We start from the raw sequence: 17,546 nt of genomic DNA on the forward strand, positions 1-17,546 counted from the left end.
ATTTGATTCGATTTATTGCGTCATTAACTAGTTTCTGAGCTACTTCGGACTCGAATGGAGGTGTTACAGGAACGCCAGCCGGTGTGGCCGAGCGGTTCTAGGCGCTTCAGTCTGGAACCGTGCGACCGGTACGGTCGCAGGTTCGAAACCTGCCTCGGGCATGGATGTGTGTGATGTCCTTAGGTTAGTTATGTTTCAGTAGTTCTCAGTTCTAGGGGACTGATGACCTCAGATGTTAAGTCCCATAGTGCTCAGAGCCATTTGAACCATTTTTTTGTACAGGAACAACACTGCAAATTGGACCCAGTGCACGTAGACGCTAGACTGGTGGTGATCGGATTGCCTCGTGACGTCCACGAAAGGTTTATTCCGATACAGTACATTTTGTCTCTCTCGCACGCACGCACACGCACACACACACACACACACACACACACACACACACACACACACAAAGAGAGAGAGAGAGAGAGAGAGACGGGGGGACATTTAGTACATCTAAATAGTATGTGCGCCCCCCCGTGTGTGTGTGTGTGTGTGTGTGTGTGTGTGTGTGTGTGTGTGTGTCAGCTGACAAAAAGCACTGTACCACAATCAGTCTGTCATGGACATCACGAGGCAATCCAAAAACCACCACCCTTGCACTTGGTCTAGGATACATGTTGTTCCTATAAAACCACAACTCGAGTCTGCAATGTCACGTATATTACTTAATGCTGCAGTAGTAAATCATATCACCCTCAAAATGCGACTGTTTGCATATTATACCTACGTAAATAGCCTGTGACTTTTGACGGTGTATTCTAGATCCACAAAGGCCAATATGGTTACCACTTAAGTGCTGCATTTATGATGTAAGATTCCAGAAAAATTTTACAACAGAATTTATATATCACGTAGTTCATTAACCTTTTCAACTGTTCACATATTGCTGACGTCGTCAGTCTTTTGGTTTCACACAGGTCTCCATCCTAGTCTTTCCGGGGCTAACCTCTTCATCTCTGTAGTACAACCACAAACTAATTTCCCTTGAAGCTGCTTACAGCTGTCAAGCCTCCAAGCCTGGTCCTTGGTCTACAGATTTTAACCCCCCCCCCCCCCCCCCCCCCCCAGCCAATTCCTTGCGTCATCAAAATGACTGTTCGTTGATGGTTTAGTACGTTTCCCATCAACCGGTCCCTTCTTTTAGTCAAGATGTAGCAACATTTCTTTCCTAACCAATGCAATTCAGTACCTCCTCATTAGTTACGCGATACACCTATTAAATTACAGCATTATTCTGTAACACCATATTTCAGTAGATTCTGTTGTCTTCGTGACTGTACTATCGTCCATTTTCCCTTCCATTTAAGACATTAACATATTTCTCTTTATTTAAAAACAGAAATATACACTACTAATGTTCTACAATAATGTTTACTTTACTCCACGTACTGAACCGGCGTTCAGCTGTTTAGGCCATTTACTTTTTATCAGCAAAGACTCTGTTGTATTTCTTCTGTAACTCTGCCAACGCCAGTTATTTTTCTGCCCCAAAAGGGCTCATCTAATACTCATTTCCTAAATTCAATTCCCTCTTAATCATTTGATTAATTCGACTATGATTCATTATCATTGTTTTACTTTTTAATGATCATCTCATAACATCTTACGGTGGTATTTAAGGTGGCTTTCTTCTCTTACTGTTCTCTGTATTTCTGAAAATATCATATTGCATTGAGGTTAGAATTCCACCCGTAATCGTAGCAGGCCATCTGACCAGTGGGCTTCGCTTGTCCACAAGTTTGCGAACATTTACATTGAAGCATCAAGCTGTTGAATCAGATTTATGACTGGTAATTGATGTTCATAAAGCCTTTCATTTGCAACAAGAGATTATATGAAAAATGTGAATTTCTAATACATTGTAAACTCTTCAAATATATGCCACTGTCTTCCGCACTTCTGTTGTATTAGCTAGACTGAGACACGAAGAATTACATTATCGTTAAACGCTTAACCAGGCAAATTCAGTATCGGATGATGTCAGCAAACAAAGAAAGGAAAGCGCCGCAGTTAGTAGAAAATGGCTCAGTGTGATACATTCGTTCGCAGATGTCATTTTCTGGACCAGAACATCGAGCGGCAATGTTTTACTCACTGTGACCGCCGAAGGTCATCTTTCGCCCTGGGGCACAATGAAGTCTGCCGTGACGGTTCGTTTAGCAGGCCATGAAATTTGCTTACAGTGGCCAGTAATTAAACGCGCCCTGTGTCCCCGAACGCTACACACGTCATTCACACGGGAGCCGCCGGCAAATGTCACATTTTATGCAGAGATGAAACTGGATATTCTCTTTTGTCGAATCCACGTGCGGTTACCCGTGAAACTCCCCTACAATGGCAACACACACACACACACACACACACACACACACACTGAAAGAAGGAGAGGGGGGGGGGGGAGGAGAATTAGGGGAAGACGGGAAGGAGAGAAGAGGAGCAGGTTTGGAAATAGCGACATTCTATCTTTTTCCGAAAGTTCGAACCACAAAAGCAAACTCATTCTGCTCTGGAGCTCCTGCCGGATATTGTTACGACCGATTCTCCTCTAAAGGTGTGAGTGTTTACATGGACCATAAAATTTGCGGATTGACGACAATATATCTGACGATGTTGATGCAAGAAGAACAGCTGTATTAGATATTGGAGTTTGTACTGGGCTGAAAGGCTGAATTCCTATTGGTAGTCGTGATATTCCTAATTCAGCAGTATATTCCATTCTTCTAGTCGGGCAACACTGTGGCTACACGGATTGCAGCTGCAAGAACTTTTATTTTATTTATTTCCCAGGTAAGGACATGGTTCCTGTTGTTATATAGCACGTCGTAAATTTTGTGATTTTACATGCTATATCATACAAATTCAGTTTTATTACTAGTGAAACTTCCTGGCAGATTAAAACTGTGTGCCGGGCCGAGACTCGAACTCAGTTGGTAGAGCACTTGCCCGCAAAGGCAATGGTCCCGAGTTCGAGTCTCGGCCCAGCACACAGCTTTAATCTGCCAGGAAGTTTCATATCAGCGCACACTCCGCTGCAGAGTGAAAATCTCATTACTAGTATTTTTTCTCCTGAGAATTTTACAAAAGGATAAATTTAAAAAATACATATAAGAGTATAAATATATAGGCCTATATACAATTTTGTTTAAACTTGTTGTTAACTTCAATATTGATAATAAATAAGATACATAATAGGATGTGGATGTATTTTAAATTTAAATTAAAAGTGTGTTTAATGGAAGAAATAAGAGATGACAATTTGACTGAGATACGTTGTGACAGTTCCTTATTTTATACCTTCATGTGTGTGGTTACATCTGTTATATATGTTGCCTTGACTGTAGTAATAATTAATAATGTATTGTATCATCTACATCTACAGGGATACTCTGAAAATCACACTTAAGTGCTTGGCAGAGGGTTCATCGCACCACCTTCACAATAATTCTCTATTATTTCAATCTTGAACAACACATGGAAGAAACGAACACCTATATCTTTCCGTAGGAGCTCTGATTTCCCTTATTTTATTATGATGACCGTTTCTGCCTATGTAGGTCGTCGTCAACAAAATATTTTCGCATTAGGTGGAGAACATTGTCGATTAAATTTCTTGAAAAGATGCCGCCTCAAGAAAAAACGGCTTTCTTTTAGCGATGTCCACCCCAAAACCTGTATCATGTCAGTGACACTCTCACCCCTATTTCACGATAATACAAAACGTGTTGCTTTTACCTTGAACTTTCTCGATGTACTCCGTTAATAGTACCTGGTAAAGATCCCAGACTCAGCACCAGTACTCCCAAAGAGGGCGGACAAGCGTAGTATAGGCACTAGTTACAATGTGTTTCCGAACTTAAGGTAATAATGGAGACTGGGAATTGATTTAACATGTCATAGTCAACTTCAGGTTAGAGGGCTCGATATAACTTCGACCCAGTCACACCTGATGCAGCGAAAGAAGAAGAAATGTCACATCTTCAGAAGTGATGTTACATGCTACGAAATGGTATAACAGCCGACTACAGATAGAGTTACACTTTCAGATTGATTCGATTTAGTGATGGAGAACCTTAGCTTACATTTTCTATGTTTGTATCTCTTCTTCACTTCCTGCGTGCGATGTACGTCAGTGGCTGCGTTTGTATCTATTTTGTTCACTATATGCTGCTGATCTGTCAGATGTGGAGCCTGTCTTATTCTATATAGTGTATGGTCTCTCCTGTTTGTATGCCACATGTAGTGCTCGCGATACTTCGTCTGCGATGTTGCTTATAGAGTTCCAGGCGTCTTGTCCGCGTGTTAACTGCCCTATGTCCTGATTCCTTAAACCCGGTCTTATTTGTCCCAGGGTATCGTAGATGAGCGCTATGTGTTGTTCAGGTGTGCCATTCTCACCGTAGGCACAAGTGTGAGTCTGTTTTAGGCCATCTCTATAGATGCACAGGAAACGGGCGTGGCCCGCGAGAAAGTGCACCATGCTGCGTGTTGGGTGGATTTACCTCAAATTCATCCGCTCTCGGATAATGGGAAAGAAAGAGTGGACCGGTCCCTTATCAGTTGCGGTCCATTTTTTGTCTGCGCTGTATCAATTCTCCACTTGTTTAATTTCAATTTGTCGGTTATGTCTTGTCCAGTTATTTCTCTTATTTTATCACGTCATCCCCCCTTCAGCCAGAAGACCGCTGCTATGTTGCGGATTGTAATAACTATAGGGAAACCTCGCTGTGCGACACACAGAGCATCAACAGAAGTCGTGCAAAAAGCCTCTGAGGTTCTGAGTTGAACACTCCTCTGGCCGCGCCTCACAATGATTTTATGCGAACCTAAGCACAATCGATGTGTCCAAGCACTAGCCGCAAAACAAGTTATTGACTAATATACTGCAGGTACTGCAACATTTGCGGCCATTGTTGTCGGGCAATGTTTGCTGAAATATATTCCCTTGGCCAGACGATTGCAACACTCAGCTGGAATGACTCAAGAAATTAATGAAAGTATTTTGCACACCAGAACAGATAGACATTTTATTGCGTCAGGAAAGCGATAAATCAGCTATCAGGGTTGTGGGGCATGAAAATTAATGTATTCAAACACCGATAACCGGAAATTTCTGCGCGTGAAACACAAATATTGAAGCTACTAAAAGTTTTAGACGTCTTAAGGACCAATGTAGAACAAAATTAGGGCTGTCAACTGCACATCTTCTAAAAAAATGGAGGCAGCGAGAACCTCCTACAAATTTCGGTCTTTGAATGTATCATTTCGTGAGCTGCATAGCTCTGGCCGTAGATTTACGTATCACATTTGTAGATACGTCTCGTTTGTCCACTTCTACATTTCTGTAGGAAAGAAACAAATCGAGAGCATCTATAAATGTACGCACTCCAACTTTCTGCAAACTGAAGCGAAATAATGTTTTACGTGACTTGTCATTGCAGCGCCATCTGCATGAGAAAGAGGAAACAAGGCTGAGGGAAGAGACGGAACCATTAAGGCACTAGCCGTCAACGCACCGTCACGTCATGTCATGTCACGTCCCGTTAACGTCAGCGTGTATTCGCACTAGACGTCATGTCACGTCACATCAGTTCGCTTAGCTCAGTACCAACGGTGAAAGTGAGGTTATGAGAGGCTATACGTCATCCTAGAAGTCGGGCTATATGTCGGAATTGAGGAACTAACAACGATAAAGTTTATAAATGGTCAAAACAACCTCATATCATGTTCTTGATTAGTTTGTGTGGTAAATCGTTGATAAGCTGAACAACATTTCGAAGTATCGGGATTTATTTGCTATCGAAGTAAGTAAGTGCAAACACATCAAAAAACAAAGGTAAAAATAGAGCCTGTTTACCTAAAACTTTAGGATTTTTTCCTGGTATGTAACTAGTAATGTTATAAAAAAAACTGAATTTTTCTCTTTCATTAGAACTAACTTGAACTTAAAAATGTCAGTTAAGGAAAAATGCTTCATCAACTTACGTTATTTTATGCGCAGTGTAGGCATCAGCTCTGTTTTGTTAATGTATAGCGTAAATCATTTTCGCTTTAAGATATCTGACGTTTACGGAAGAACAGTCGATAGAAAAAATAGCCAAATCGTTAGTTTCGTATTCCATGGATCATTTGCACGACAAATCGTAGTGATTGCAGCATTAACAATTTGCCATGAAAATAAATCAGTCTAACAAAATAAAGACTGAGAAGAAACAAAAGCACGAAACCCACTACTATGACATGCGTGGTCGCGGCGAAAGTACCGAGTGATCAAAAAATCAGTATAAATTTGAAAACTTAATAAACCACAGAATAATGTGGATGGAGAGGTAAAAATTGACACCCATGCTTGGAATGACATGGGGTTTTATTAGAACAAAAAAAAGTATTGCTAGACGCGTGAAAGATCTTTAGCGCGCGTCGTTTGGTGATGATCGTGTGCTCAACCGCCACTTCCGTCATGCTTGGCCTCCCAGGTCCCCAGACCTCAGTCCTTGCGATTATTGGCTTTGGGGCTACCTGAAGTTGCAAGTGTATCGTGATCGACCGACATCTCTAGGGATGCTGAAAGACAACATCCGACGCCAATGCCTCAGCATAACTCCGGACATGCTTTACAGTGCTGTTCACAACATTATTCCTCTACTACAGCTATTGTTGAGGAAAGATGGTGAACATATGGAGCATTTCCTGTAAAGAACATCATCTTTGCTTTGTCTTACTTTGTTATGCTAATTATTGCTATTCTGATCAGATGAAGCGCCATCTGTCGGACATTTTCTTGAACGTTTGTAGTGTGTCAATTTGTACCTCTGTATCTACATTATTCCGTGATTTATTTAGTTTTCAAATTTAAACTGACTTTTTGATCACCCGGTACTTCCGACGTTGGCAGACGATGATACCATCAAAACTTTCCTACGGAGAAACCATGATGGTGACGTGATGTACGTGACTCTCCGCTAACAGCCTGAATGAAATACGTGGCCTTTTCAGAAGCACTGTGGAAAGTTTCGACGTGAAATGTTGGCAAGTGTAATTTGGCCTTCATACACAAAAGGACAGAGGTAGATACCGCTCAGACAAACCAAATATTCTCTACTCTTGGTGGAAAATACCGGCAACATCTTTGCAATACACCACCAACAGGTAATAAATGACTGCAATACTGATGGCATAACAAACCTTTAATTTTTTGTACTCATTAGATTATAGCAGATACGTATCTCTTGGTGCTGACATCCTCCAAAACATTAGACAACATTTATTTCCTTCAATAACGCACGGGAACCCAGAATGTATACAAAATTTAGCATAAAGGCCTTTGTAAGTAACCTAAGTATCCTGAGATGTAGCAATCTAGATACACAAGAGACCTCTCAGTAAATTATAAGATATTTTATAGCCTGAGAATCACTTGACTGATAATGATATTAAGGAAAGGAAAACGGCTTCACTCACGTGAAACAAAATTAAAGTAATTTTTTGACAAACGTCGGTATAAGATACACCACTTTTATCACTGGATACATGTGTAACCAGTTCTTCATATCCTTAAAGTAGCAGTTTGCCTGTCGTACTCATTTTTATCATAGGGAAGATGCTACTTGAAGGATATGAAGAACTGGATACAATTATTTCATAGCTAAAAACGGCGGACTCACACTACTAAAATGATCTGCTGCAATTTCTACATTTAAAAAAAAATAATAAAATCTATTTTAACAGGCAGTTTCCTCTGTAGTCATCAGGAACAACAGCCAATGCGGAAATACAGAAAGATATATAGAAAAACCACAAGAATAAACAGCTCATTGGTTAATTAGCACCAACAACTCTCATTTGCTTCATTTCCCGTAAAGCAACCGAAGGCCCTCTCGTCTTGAAAGTTTCAGAAATCGAAACAGCAGATTCTAGAGCCTGTGGCCACGAGAGAGCAACTCCGTATTCATATTACCAAGTTCCAAGAAACTTCGCGCACAGTTCCGCAAGACGAGGGCTGCGGAAATATTTCCGGCAATGTAATGTCTTTCCGTTGGACTGCCACGTAATTCATTTCAGCTGCTGCGCTGGACTCTTTTTAAACTGAATAGAAACTTGGGTCTCACGGTACACGCTGTCGTGCTTTTCTTTAAGATGCTATCCATTACTTTTTTTAAAAAAATATTGTTTACTTTTATTTTCTATTTAGTTAGCTGATTATAGAGACTGCCACGCCCATCTTTTTCAGTATATTACCAAAACCTTCCGATACTGAGTCGACACGACTATATTTCAATATTAGATCTATTGGGTGATATCACCGTGTACGCATACCAGCGGGCCGTTATTTACGTGAATTACATGACCTGTGCGTGAACATCTAATGCCACATACCTCCAAAAACCTACGAACAAACTGTCGGATCCCTGATGTGCAGAATCATTGATGTGTTTCATTCTAAAGACGGACAAACAAGCTGTTAAGCGTGTGGTCACAATGTTTTGACTCACTAGTATACACTGTGTCCATACGGTACATTAGTCTTTTATTGCGATACGTTGTGGAATAAGGATGGCTGTATGGTGTAAAAATACAAATGAAAAATGTGCCTAAGCTACGAGAAAAGAGATACGTCACCGGCTTCGGAATTTGCTGAGTCCACGACTTCACACGCTCACAGACACAATACATTAACATGTCTGGAGCACGAGATCTGCTTTTGAGTTGGGAATTGGATGATATTTCTCGTTACCAACAGTTTGGTGTGGTATCGGTCCACTGCTATCAAGTAAAGGTGGAATCTACCAAAAAGTTTGAACTTGCAACTAAAATTTTCTGACAGCTTTAAACTGTGACAGTTAGAAAATACCGCAACGTTTGGAATATCGACTCATTTACTTTGTCAGACACTGTTCTAAACGTCACGGTATTTTAACAATGCCTCCAGTCTATAAACCCGAGAGCTTCTCATTAGCATTAAGCTGTAGCTACTACGATGACCAGTCCTTAGTTGCCGACGCTGAAGGCAAGAGTTCGAATTCGTACAAGTAATTTTAGTAAAATAATCGATCTTGATCATAAAAACATGTTTTATTTCAGGTGACCATTTTTAGCCTCAAAAAACAATTTGGAGACCATACGGAATCGCCGGCCGGTATGGCCGTGCGGTTCTAGGCGCTTCAGTCTGGAACCGCGTGACCGCTACGGTCGCAGGTTCGAATCCTGCCTTGGGCATGGATGTGTGTGATGTCCTTAGGTTAATTACGTTTAAGCAGTTCTAAGTTATAGGGGACTGATGACCACAGATGTTAAGTCCCTTAGTGCTGAGAGCCATTTGAACCATACGGAATCACCATCAGTGGCACGTGTAGACGCTGAGCGGCGCTGTAACCTATGCCAGACGACAACAGCCTACGACAGTGCCAATCCGCATACGCTACAGCGCCGCTCAGCGTCTAAGCGGGTTGCTAATGTTGATTCCTTACATTCTGCAGACGGTCTTTCAAGTCAGAAACCAGTCACCATACATAACACATTTTTCTCCGATCAAGACTGATTGCTTATTATAATCAGATTTAGGTCGCCTAGTTTCCCACTAATGTTACCAAATATTATTTTCCTATCACTACGCCACAACTGTCTGGAGCGGTCAGTATTCGGGAGTGATGCACAATGAGTAGTGTAGCTGACAAGCAGATCGAATAAGGTGCATATAGCTTACATTCCATCTGTTAATCGATGGCAGTTTACCGTATGTGGAGAAAGAGAGCCACGCTTGTCAAGTGACTACTGTTTTCTAGACCCGCTTGCTCACTACGACAAGACATTCGGCAGAAAGTGGGAGTGCCATAACAGAAGTTCGCAGAAGAAAAACAGAAACGCGGCAAGGAGATTGCGAAAGTGTCTGCCCGCTGCCTGTACGGCCGAGGGGCGCGAACAGAGTGCCGCAGGCGACGGATCATAACTCAGACGGCTACTTACTTGCTAGCCGGCGACCTCGCTCCGGCGCCATGAATATTGCATCCACCGCTGCAGCGCAATTCCCGCACAACTGCACAACTACCACACGAGACGAGCAGAGGGCGAGACGGTCGAGTCTCGACTGGTTGCACACACGCGGGATGTCTGCGACCATATGCCGCGCCGCCCGATCCCCAGCCCCGAGTCCTCCCGCTGCCCCCTCCCAGCCACACACACACACACACACACACACACGCAATCACACACACACACACACACACACACACACAATATGACGTAGACATACAATTCCACGGTACAGACGCCGGTGCTTCCTCTTACCATTCAGTGTACCTGCGAAGCCCCTCCGCTGCCCCCACCACTACCGGCTCGCAGCCTGCAGCCTGCTGCTGGAAGCCTGCTGGTCCTCACCTGCCGTCGCACCTGGCGTGCCCATCCAGCCAGAAGGTCATCGGGAACACGTGCCCCACTCGGGAGAAAAACCTCTGGCTGCACGCCCGCTATTATAACCGCCCAGTCTCGTGGGCGCTCTACAAGCACAGAATCTTCCTCGCCTTCTCGAATCTGGGCTTCCACTACTGCGCGGGCAGCTGCGGGTTACATATCGGAGACTTCTTCGTACCAACATTATTTGACATAATGAATTACCTCGAAGGTAAAAAAACTTTCTAAAGCCAAAATATTTCATTACTTGCAAACAAGGGGTTTCGACAGACTCTATAGATAAAATGAAGCACTTAATAATATAACGGTTTGTCATAAATAAAACACTTAAAATCACAAAGCATACTGTCCACTTGACCATGTCTATGTATTTAGCGCTCAACAAATGACTGTTAAGTCATACAAAACACAGTACAGACTAAAATTCACAGTATCACATCCGTTTACGTTACCTGGTCATGTTTTATCACTGATGATCTCCCTTATACGCCGTCTAAGGTGGGTCTTCGATGATTAGAACATGGCCAACTAATGTAAACAGATGTGCCACTGTGAAATTAATTCTGTATTGGGTTTTGTATGACGTAAGAGCCATCTTTTGAGCGCTACAGATGTGGACAAGGCGATGTGCACGAAGTCATGATGATGGTGATGATGATGTTTGGTTTGTGGGGCGTTCAGCTGCGCGGTCATCAGCGCCCGTAAGAAGTCCCAAGTTTCATACAGTCCAATTCTTTTTTTTCACAGTCCAATCTGCTCGCTGTCACGAATGATGATGAGGATGATGAAATGATGAGGACAACACGAACATCCAGTCCCCGGGCAAAGAAAATCCCGAACCCGGTCGGGAATCGAACTCGGAACCCCGTGATTCAGAGGCAGCAACGCTAGCCACTAGACCACGAGCTGCGGACGCACGAAGTGATTTTAAAAAGCTTATTTAAGACAGACCTTTATATAATGTGTTACATTTTATCTACATCACAGCCCGGCGTGAGCTCCAACTCAAAACTATTGTATAGCAAATGCTTTGAAGACCTGCAGGTGACAGCAAAGTTGTCGAGACCGGTTGTTTGCAAGTAAAGAAATATTTATGCGATCTGGGCCTTCTGATTTGTCAACACGAGAAAATTGTAATTACCTCGAAGACAACGATATATTGGCACGTGTGATGTGTGGCTATAAAATAACAGGATTACTGCTGTAACACATTTTACTTCAAAAACATGTGTGTCCAGTTACTGTTACCTTCAATACTGTTCGCTCTTCTGTCACTACAACACTCCATACGAATTTCCCATTGTTGGAAACAGGACAAGAAGTCTTCCTCTTGCGAGCTCCTTGAAGACGCGTGCCGTTTTTCCTTTCACTGCTTCAACAGACTGAAATCTTGTTCCTTATAATGCATATTTACCTTGAGGAACAGATAAAACGTTGGTAAGTCACGCGAATGAATTGTGTTGTCTAACACTGGGATACCACACTACACTAGAAACTTCTTAACAGACAATACAGTGTGCGCCAGTGCGTTGTCTTTATGTAGAACCAATGGCTTGTTCTTCCACAATTCAGATCGTTACCTTTTCTTTTTTTTTTTTTTTTTTTTTTTTTTTTCTTCACGGAGTTGAGCAACAACCTCAAGACCGCAACGCTGATCAATTGTTTGACCATCAAGAATCCAGTGAAAGTACACAATTCCACGAATATCGGAAAAAAAACATCACCGCTTTCAATCCTGATATGTTCATTCGAGTTTCGTTCGTTCTCGGTGAAGTTGGGCCCTTCCAGTGCCTGAACTAAGGTTTAGTTTGTGGATCGTAAGTGAAAAACCAAGATTCATCACACGTTATCGCTCTTCCCAAGAAGTTAGGATCATATTCAGCGGTACTCAGTCTCACTGCAGACATTTTACGGACTTATTTTTGCTCGATTATGAGACTTTTCGGCACCAGTTTCGCACACACCTCACGTAAAATTTGCCTTACGCTTTCTTTGTGAGTTCCTACTGCTTTAGCAGTCGATCAAATACTCAACCGACGGACAGATCGAATCAGAAGTGTTTCCCATCCGTGTTTGACGTTCAAGGTCATCTTCATCGTCGTCACGCCCACCACTCAAATAATCATAAACTGACTTCGCCTTAGAATTCTTTTAGTAAGAGACATCTTTCAGTTGCAGGTTTTCCAGGTCATATGTGACACTTCACGACAGTTCGTTGCTCTATTATTACATTTGTCATTTTTACGTCAATACAGAGTAACAGTTATTACAGACACGACGGCCTCGACCACACTGATTTGTATATAGACACCAGAGATGGCGCATTTGACAGAGAAAGCTTCACACTCCATAGTTATAGGTCTATATTTTGCGTACATGTCCTGATGGGCGCTGACAACCGCGCAGTTGAGCGACCCAAAAACCAAATATCATCATCATCATCATCGTCATGTCTGCTGGGAGCTGTTCAAGCTGGTGGAGGCTCTGTAATGATGTGGGACCTTTGAAGTTCGAGTGATATGGGACTCCTGATACGCCTAGATACGACTCTGATAGGTGACATGTACGTAAGATCTTCTCTGATCACCTGCACCTGCACCCATTTATGTCCATTGTGCATTTCACCGGACTTGGGCAATTCCAGCAGGACAATGCGATACCCCACGCGTCCACAATTGCTGCTAAGTGGCTCCAGGAACACTCTTAGGAATTTAAACACTTTCGCTGGCCACCAAACTCCCCAGATATGAACATTATTGAGAATAACTGTGAAGTCTTGCAACGTGCTGTTCAGAAGAGATCTCCACCCTCTCGTACTGTTAAGGATTTATGGACAGGCCTGCAGGATTTACTGTGTCAGTGCCCTCCAGCACTACTTCCGACGTCGAGTGCATGCCACCTCGTGTTGCGGCACTTTTGCGTGCTCGTGGGGGCCCTACATGATATTAGGCAGCTGTACCTGTCTCTTTGGTTTTATTTGTTTATATAGTACAAGTTTCTTCGAGCTATTTTACTTGACAGAGACACGTCATGCACAAGTTACATTCGTCCTCAAGCTTTGCACATCATTGTAGCTTAGACCGAGAAACAGCAGTAAAAAATCGGTCAAACGAGTGCTTTGTCGGTGTGGATTAATTACGTTTCCTTTCCTTTAGTGAATATGGGTCCATCATGTTCTTTTCCTGGAAATAGTTTTATTACACTTTAGAATGGTCTTAGTTACTGTTGTTACGTTTTCATTGATGTATTGCTAATAGGAGATCTTTCTGCTTATGTATTCGCAAAACGTAACAGTTTTTTTCGCTGTGAGCAAACTGCCAGTCACTACAAGGGGTGTATACTTACCGTAGGAGATCCAGCATTTCTGCCACAGCTTTCTGGCATTCCCGGTTCCCACCATGCAAATTTATCCTATATGTATAGCCTCTTGCTGTGTGTCCCTACCGAAGTTGTTTTGCAGTTGACAGACAGTTGTACCACCAATGATATGGTCTCACGTAGTACTGAGTCCAGGTTCGTCTTCAACTTCTTCTTCCATGAGCAGCGGTCTTAGATGATATTCAGCTAGTCGACTTCAACGATATTCCGCAGGACTTCGTCCAAGCCGGCCGCTGTGGCCAAGCGGTTCCAGGCGCTTCAGTCCGAAACCGCGCTGCTGCTACGATAGTAGTTTCGAATCCTCTGCATGGATGTGTGTGATGTCCTTAGGTTAGTTAGGTTTAAATAGTTTATTGGACTGATGATCTCAGATGTTAAGTCTCATAGTGCTTAGAGTCATTTCAACCATTTGAACTTCGTCCTATCGGTCTAGCTGTCTTCCTCATGGCCTGTCTCTTGGACTCCATTCTAGCACCGCCTTTTGTCCATCGGTCATCATTTCTACTGGAACATTGTCATTTCATAGTAGCTGTTCCTTCCAGAATGTCTTTCACGTTGGTAATTCAGCTGATGTCTTCTGTTTCATTTATGTCTTCGCTTATGTATATTCCAACACAGATATTTCCATTCCTAGCGGTGCTGCTCTACTTCTCCATCTTGTACATTCACGAAGCATCCAGCCAGGTCTCACAGCCGTAGGTCAACAGGGGGCAGGACACGCTGATCAAAAACTTTTATTTCCAGTTAACTGCCCTATTGTTTCAGAACTATGTGACTAGTTCCATCTGCTAGGAAATACTAAATCCGTCCACAAAGCTGGCCCGATATATATAGACAGCTATATATATATTTTTTTTTTCACCAAGCGCCAGTGTGCAAATGCATGGAATTCCTACATGAGTCGATGAATATGTTATCAGCCTGAGCGCCTTTATCTACGCGCCTCTAAAACTCATAGACGAGCAGCGGTCCTAGCGATATGCAGTGCAAGAGATAAGCGACGAATTAAGATTCCGAATGATCCTACTATTGAGAAGTGTAGATACATTTCAGGAGCTGTCACGCTTCCGGGAGCAAAAAGCCAGTATCGATCATTCATTTACTACTAGTTTTCGGCCCATCCTCCTGGTCACAAAACACGTGATAACAGACCTATTAGGACAAAAGGATGAGTGTTTAATCACGTCTCCACATTTTTCAGAATGTAACGTGCTGGATTATGCCAAGCGCCTATTTCATCTTCCGTCAGACTATTGGAGCACTGTATCCATCCCATAACCTCTCAGCTCCTCTACACTATGCGTCATCTTTTCAGAAGCAGAAATAGAAAAGCGGTTACTTACGGAGTTAAATGGAATATCCTAGTGAAGATTTGAAAAATTTTGTTGTTAATTATAAGGTTAGCCTGATAGTGGAACTGTACCCAAGACAAAACGATGTAAGTTTTGCACGGGAGGAAACAGATAAGACAAGTGTTGTAAACGGTGTTAGACAAGTGTATTGTTTGTAATGAACGATATTCAGTATCTATGCTGACATATTTTCTCATAATACACTTAAAAACAGGAGGCAGAAATGTAGGACAGCAGAGATAATCATTATCACCACCATCACAAGCAGCAGTAACAGGCAATTGTTGCATCAAATGACGTGATCTCATCTACTACTGAGTTCAGGTTCATCTGCAGCTTCTTCTTTCATGAGCCGCAGTCTTATACGGTATCCAGCCAGTCAACTTCAGCGATATTTCGCAGGTCTTCGTCCCATCGGTCTGGCGGTCTTCCTCGTGGTCAATCTCCGTCTGTTGGACTCCATTCCAGCATCCCCTTTGTCCATCATTCATCATTTCTACTGATAATATGACGGAAACATTATCATTTCGTAGTAACTGTTCTTTCCAGAATCTCTTTCAAGTCGATAATTTATTTGATGCCTTCTATTCTTTTCTTGTCTTCCCTTTTAAATCCCAAAACAGATGTTTTCATTCCTTGCTATTCAGTTCTCATTTTCCGTCCTCTATATTCACGAGGCGCCTAGATCTCACAGCCGTAAACCAACAGGGGGTGGACTCACTGATCAAAAACTTTTATTTCCAGTTAACTGCCATGTTTGACCTGAAGATAGTTGAATGGCTTCCAAATGCTTGTCACTGTCGAGATCTTGTGCTTCCAGTCGTATTTACAAGCTGTCAAAGTTGAATGTAACCTCTGACGTTGTCCAATAATGTTTTTTTGAGTTTTACGTCTCCTACCGTGCTCCATTAGACATAACTTTTGTCTTGGAAAGTTTATGTTCAGTCCCACTGCCTGATATGCAATGTCTGCAGTTATTCAATATCATTTGCCAGTAGCCAAATCCCAATCTCTGGTTGGTAAGTCTCTTCCAGTTGAATCTAATTTCTTTGTCTTCCCAGTTCAGTTTCGACATTTCGATTTCCAGGATGGCAGGGAACAGCTTGAGAGACATGGAATCGCCTTATTTCACTCCATTGTGATTTGGTAACTGTCGAATTTGTTCCTTGGTACTAACAAAAGCTGTAGAAGTTTCGTATATACGATACAGGATTTTAATGTGGGTGACCTGTATCCCATGCTCACCAAACGCTTGTGCTGGGGCAGAACAGCTAACTCAATGAAAGGCCTTTTCAAAATTTACAAAATCTGTGTGTAGGGGCATGCGGGATTCGTTTTGCTCTGCTTATCACTCCCGGCCTGTTCTGTGTGTTGAAATACTGCGGAATCCAGCCCGATTAATGGGTTGATCTGCGTCAAGGGAGGGACTGATACGATTTAAATATCCTTGTAAAAGCTTTGTACAAGGCGCAAATTATATTCCTGGAATGACAGTGTTGGTTTATGGATTGGAGGTGCACACATTTGAAGAATATTCGGAAGTGATTTACAATAGCAGTTTTTTAAACCTTAGTCATGACATGAGTCATCGTACATGATACCTCTTGGTATCCAGAATGAGATTTTCACTCTGCAGCAGAGTGTGCGCTGATATGAAACTTCCTGGCAGATTAAAACTGTGTGCCGGACCAAGACTCGAACTCGGGACCTTTGCCCTTCCCGGGCAAGTGTTCCACCAACTGAGCTACCCAAGCACGACTCACGACCCGTTCTCACAGCTTTAATTCCGCCAGTACCTTCAAAACTTCACAGAAGCTCTCCTGCATACCTTGCAGAACTAGCACTCCTGGAGGAAAGGAGCTTCTGTGAAGTTTGAAAGGTAGGAGACGATGTATTGGCGGAATGAAAGCTGTGAGAACGGGTCGTGAGTCATGCTTGGATAGCTCAGTTGGTAGATCACTTGCTTGCCCGCGAAAGGCAAAGGTCCCGAGTTCCAGTCTCACAAGGGGATGGCCTCAGACACGGCCAACCGATTCAGCTCAAATTTGGCAGGTCGCTTGTGTATAACCTAAAACGAAGGAATCTAAGATATTTTGGGTCAACACCCCCGAAATTTTGAGAAAATTGCCCCTAAAGATTATGACGAGCAATCGACTAAAAATTGGCAGGATCGATAGATAATTGTAAATAGAGCATTTTTCATTACCAGGTATAGGTTCCGAAAATGCATACTTTATAGAAATTGAGGTAAGAAACTTTTACAACTGCCGCTTCTGTACCCACATGGTAAACGCTTTTCGCCAATAGCACCGATATCGCAATGGCTAAGGTAAGTGGCTGGGACTTGCAGAACCCGGGTTCGAATCT

At 42.6% G+C, this 17,546-nt stretch overlaps 1 protein-coding gene across 2 annotated transcripts in view; it reads right to left on the reverse strand.

Moving 5' to 3' along the window:
* Positions 1-17,546, reverse strand: part of LOC124622120 — a 460,208-nt gene that overhangs the window by 60,527 nt on the left and 382,135 nt on the right. Inside the window, exon 1 of one of the 2 annotated variants that reach the window (XM_047147730.1) lies at positions 10,006-10,139. The exons of the other annotated variant lie outside the window; for it this stretch is intronic. Coding sequence (XP_047003686.1) covers positions 10,006-10,036 — 31 coding nt within the window. The 5' untranslated portion in view covers positions 10,037-10,139. Of the gene's footprint in view, positions 1-10,005; positions 10,140-17,546 lie in introns of those variants that run through there. 2 annotated transcript variants of the gene reach the window in all.

This window comes from Schistocerca americana, chromosome 7 (genome assembly GCF_021461395.2).
Source record: "Schistocerca americana isolate TAMUIC-IGC-003095 chromosome 7, iqSchAmer2.1, whole genome shotgun sequence".
In the NCBI taxonomy this organism is placed as follows: Eukaryota; Metazoa; Arthropoda; class Insecta; order Orthoptera; family Acrididae; genus Schistocerca; species Schistocerca americana.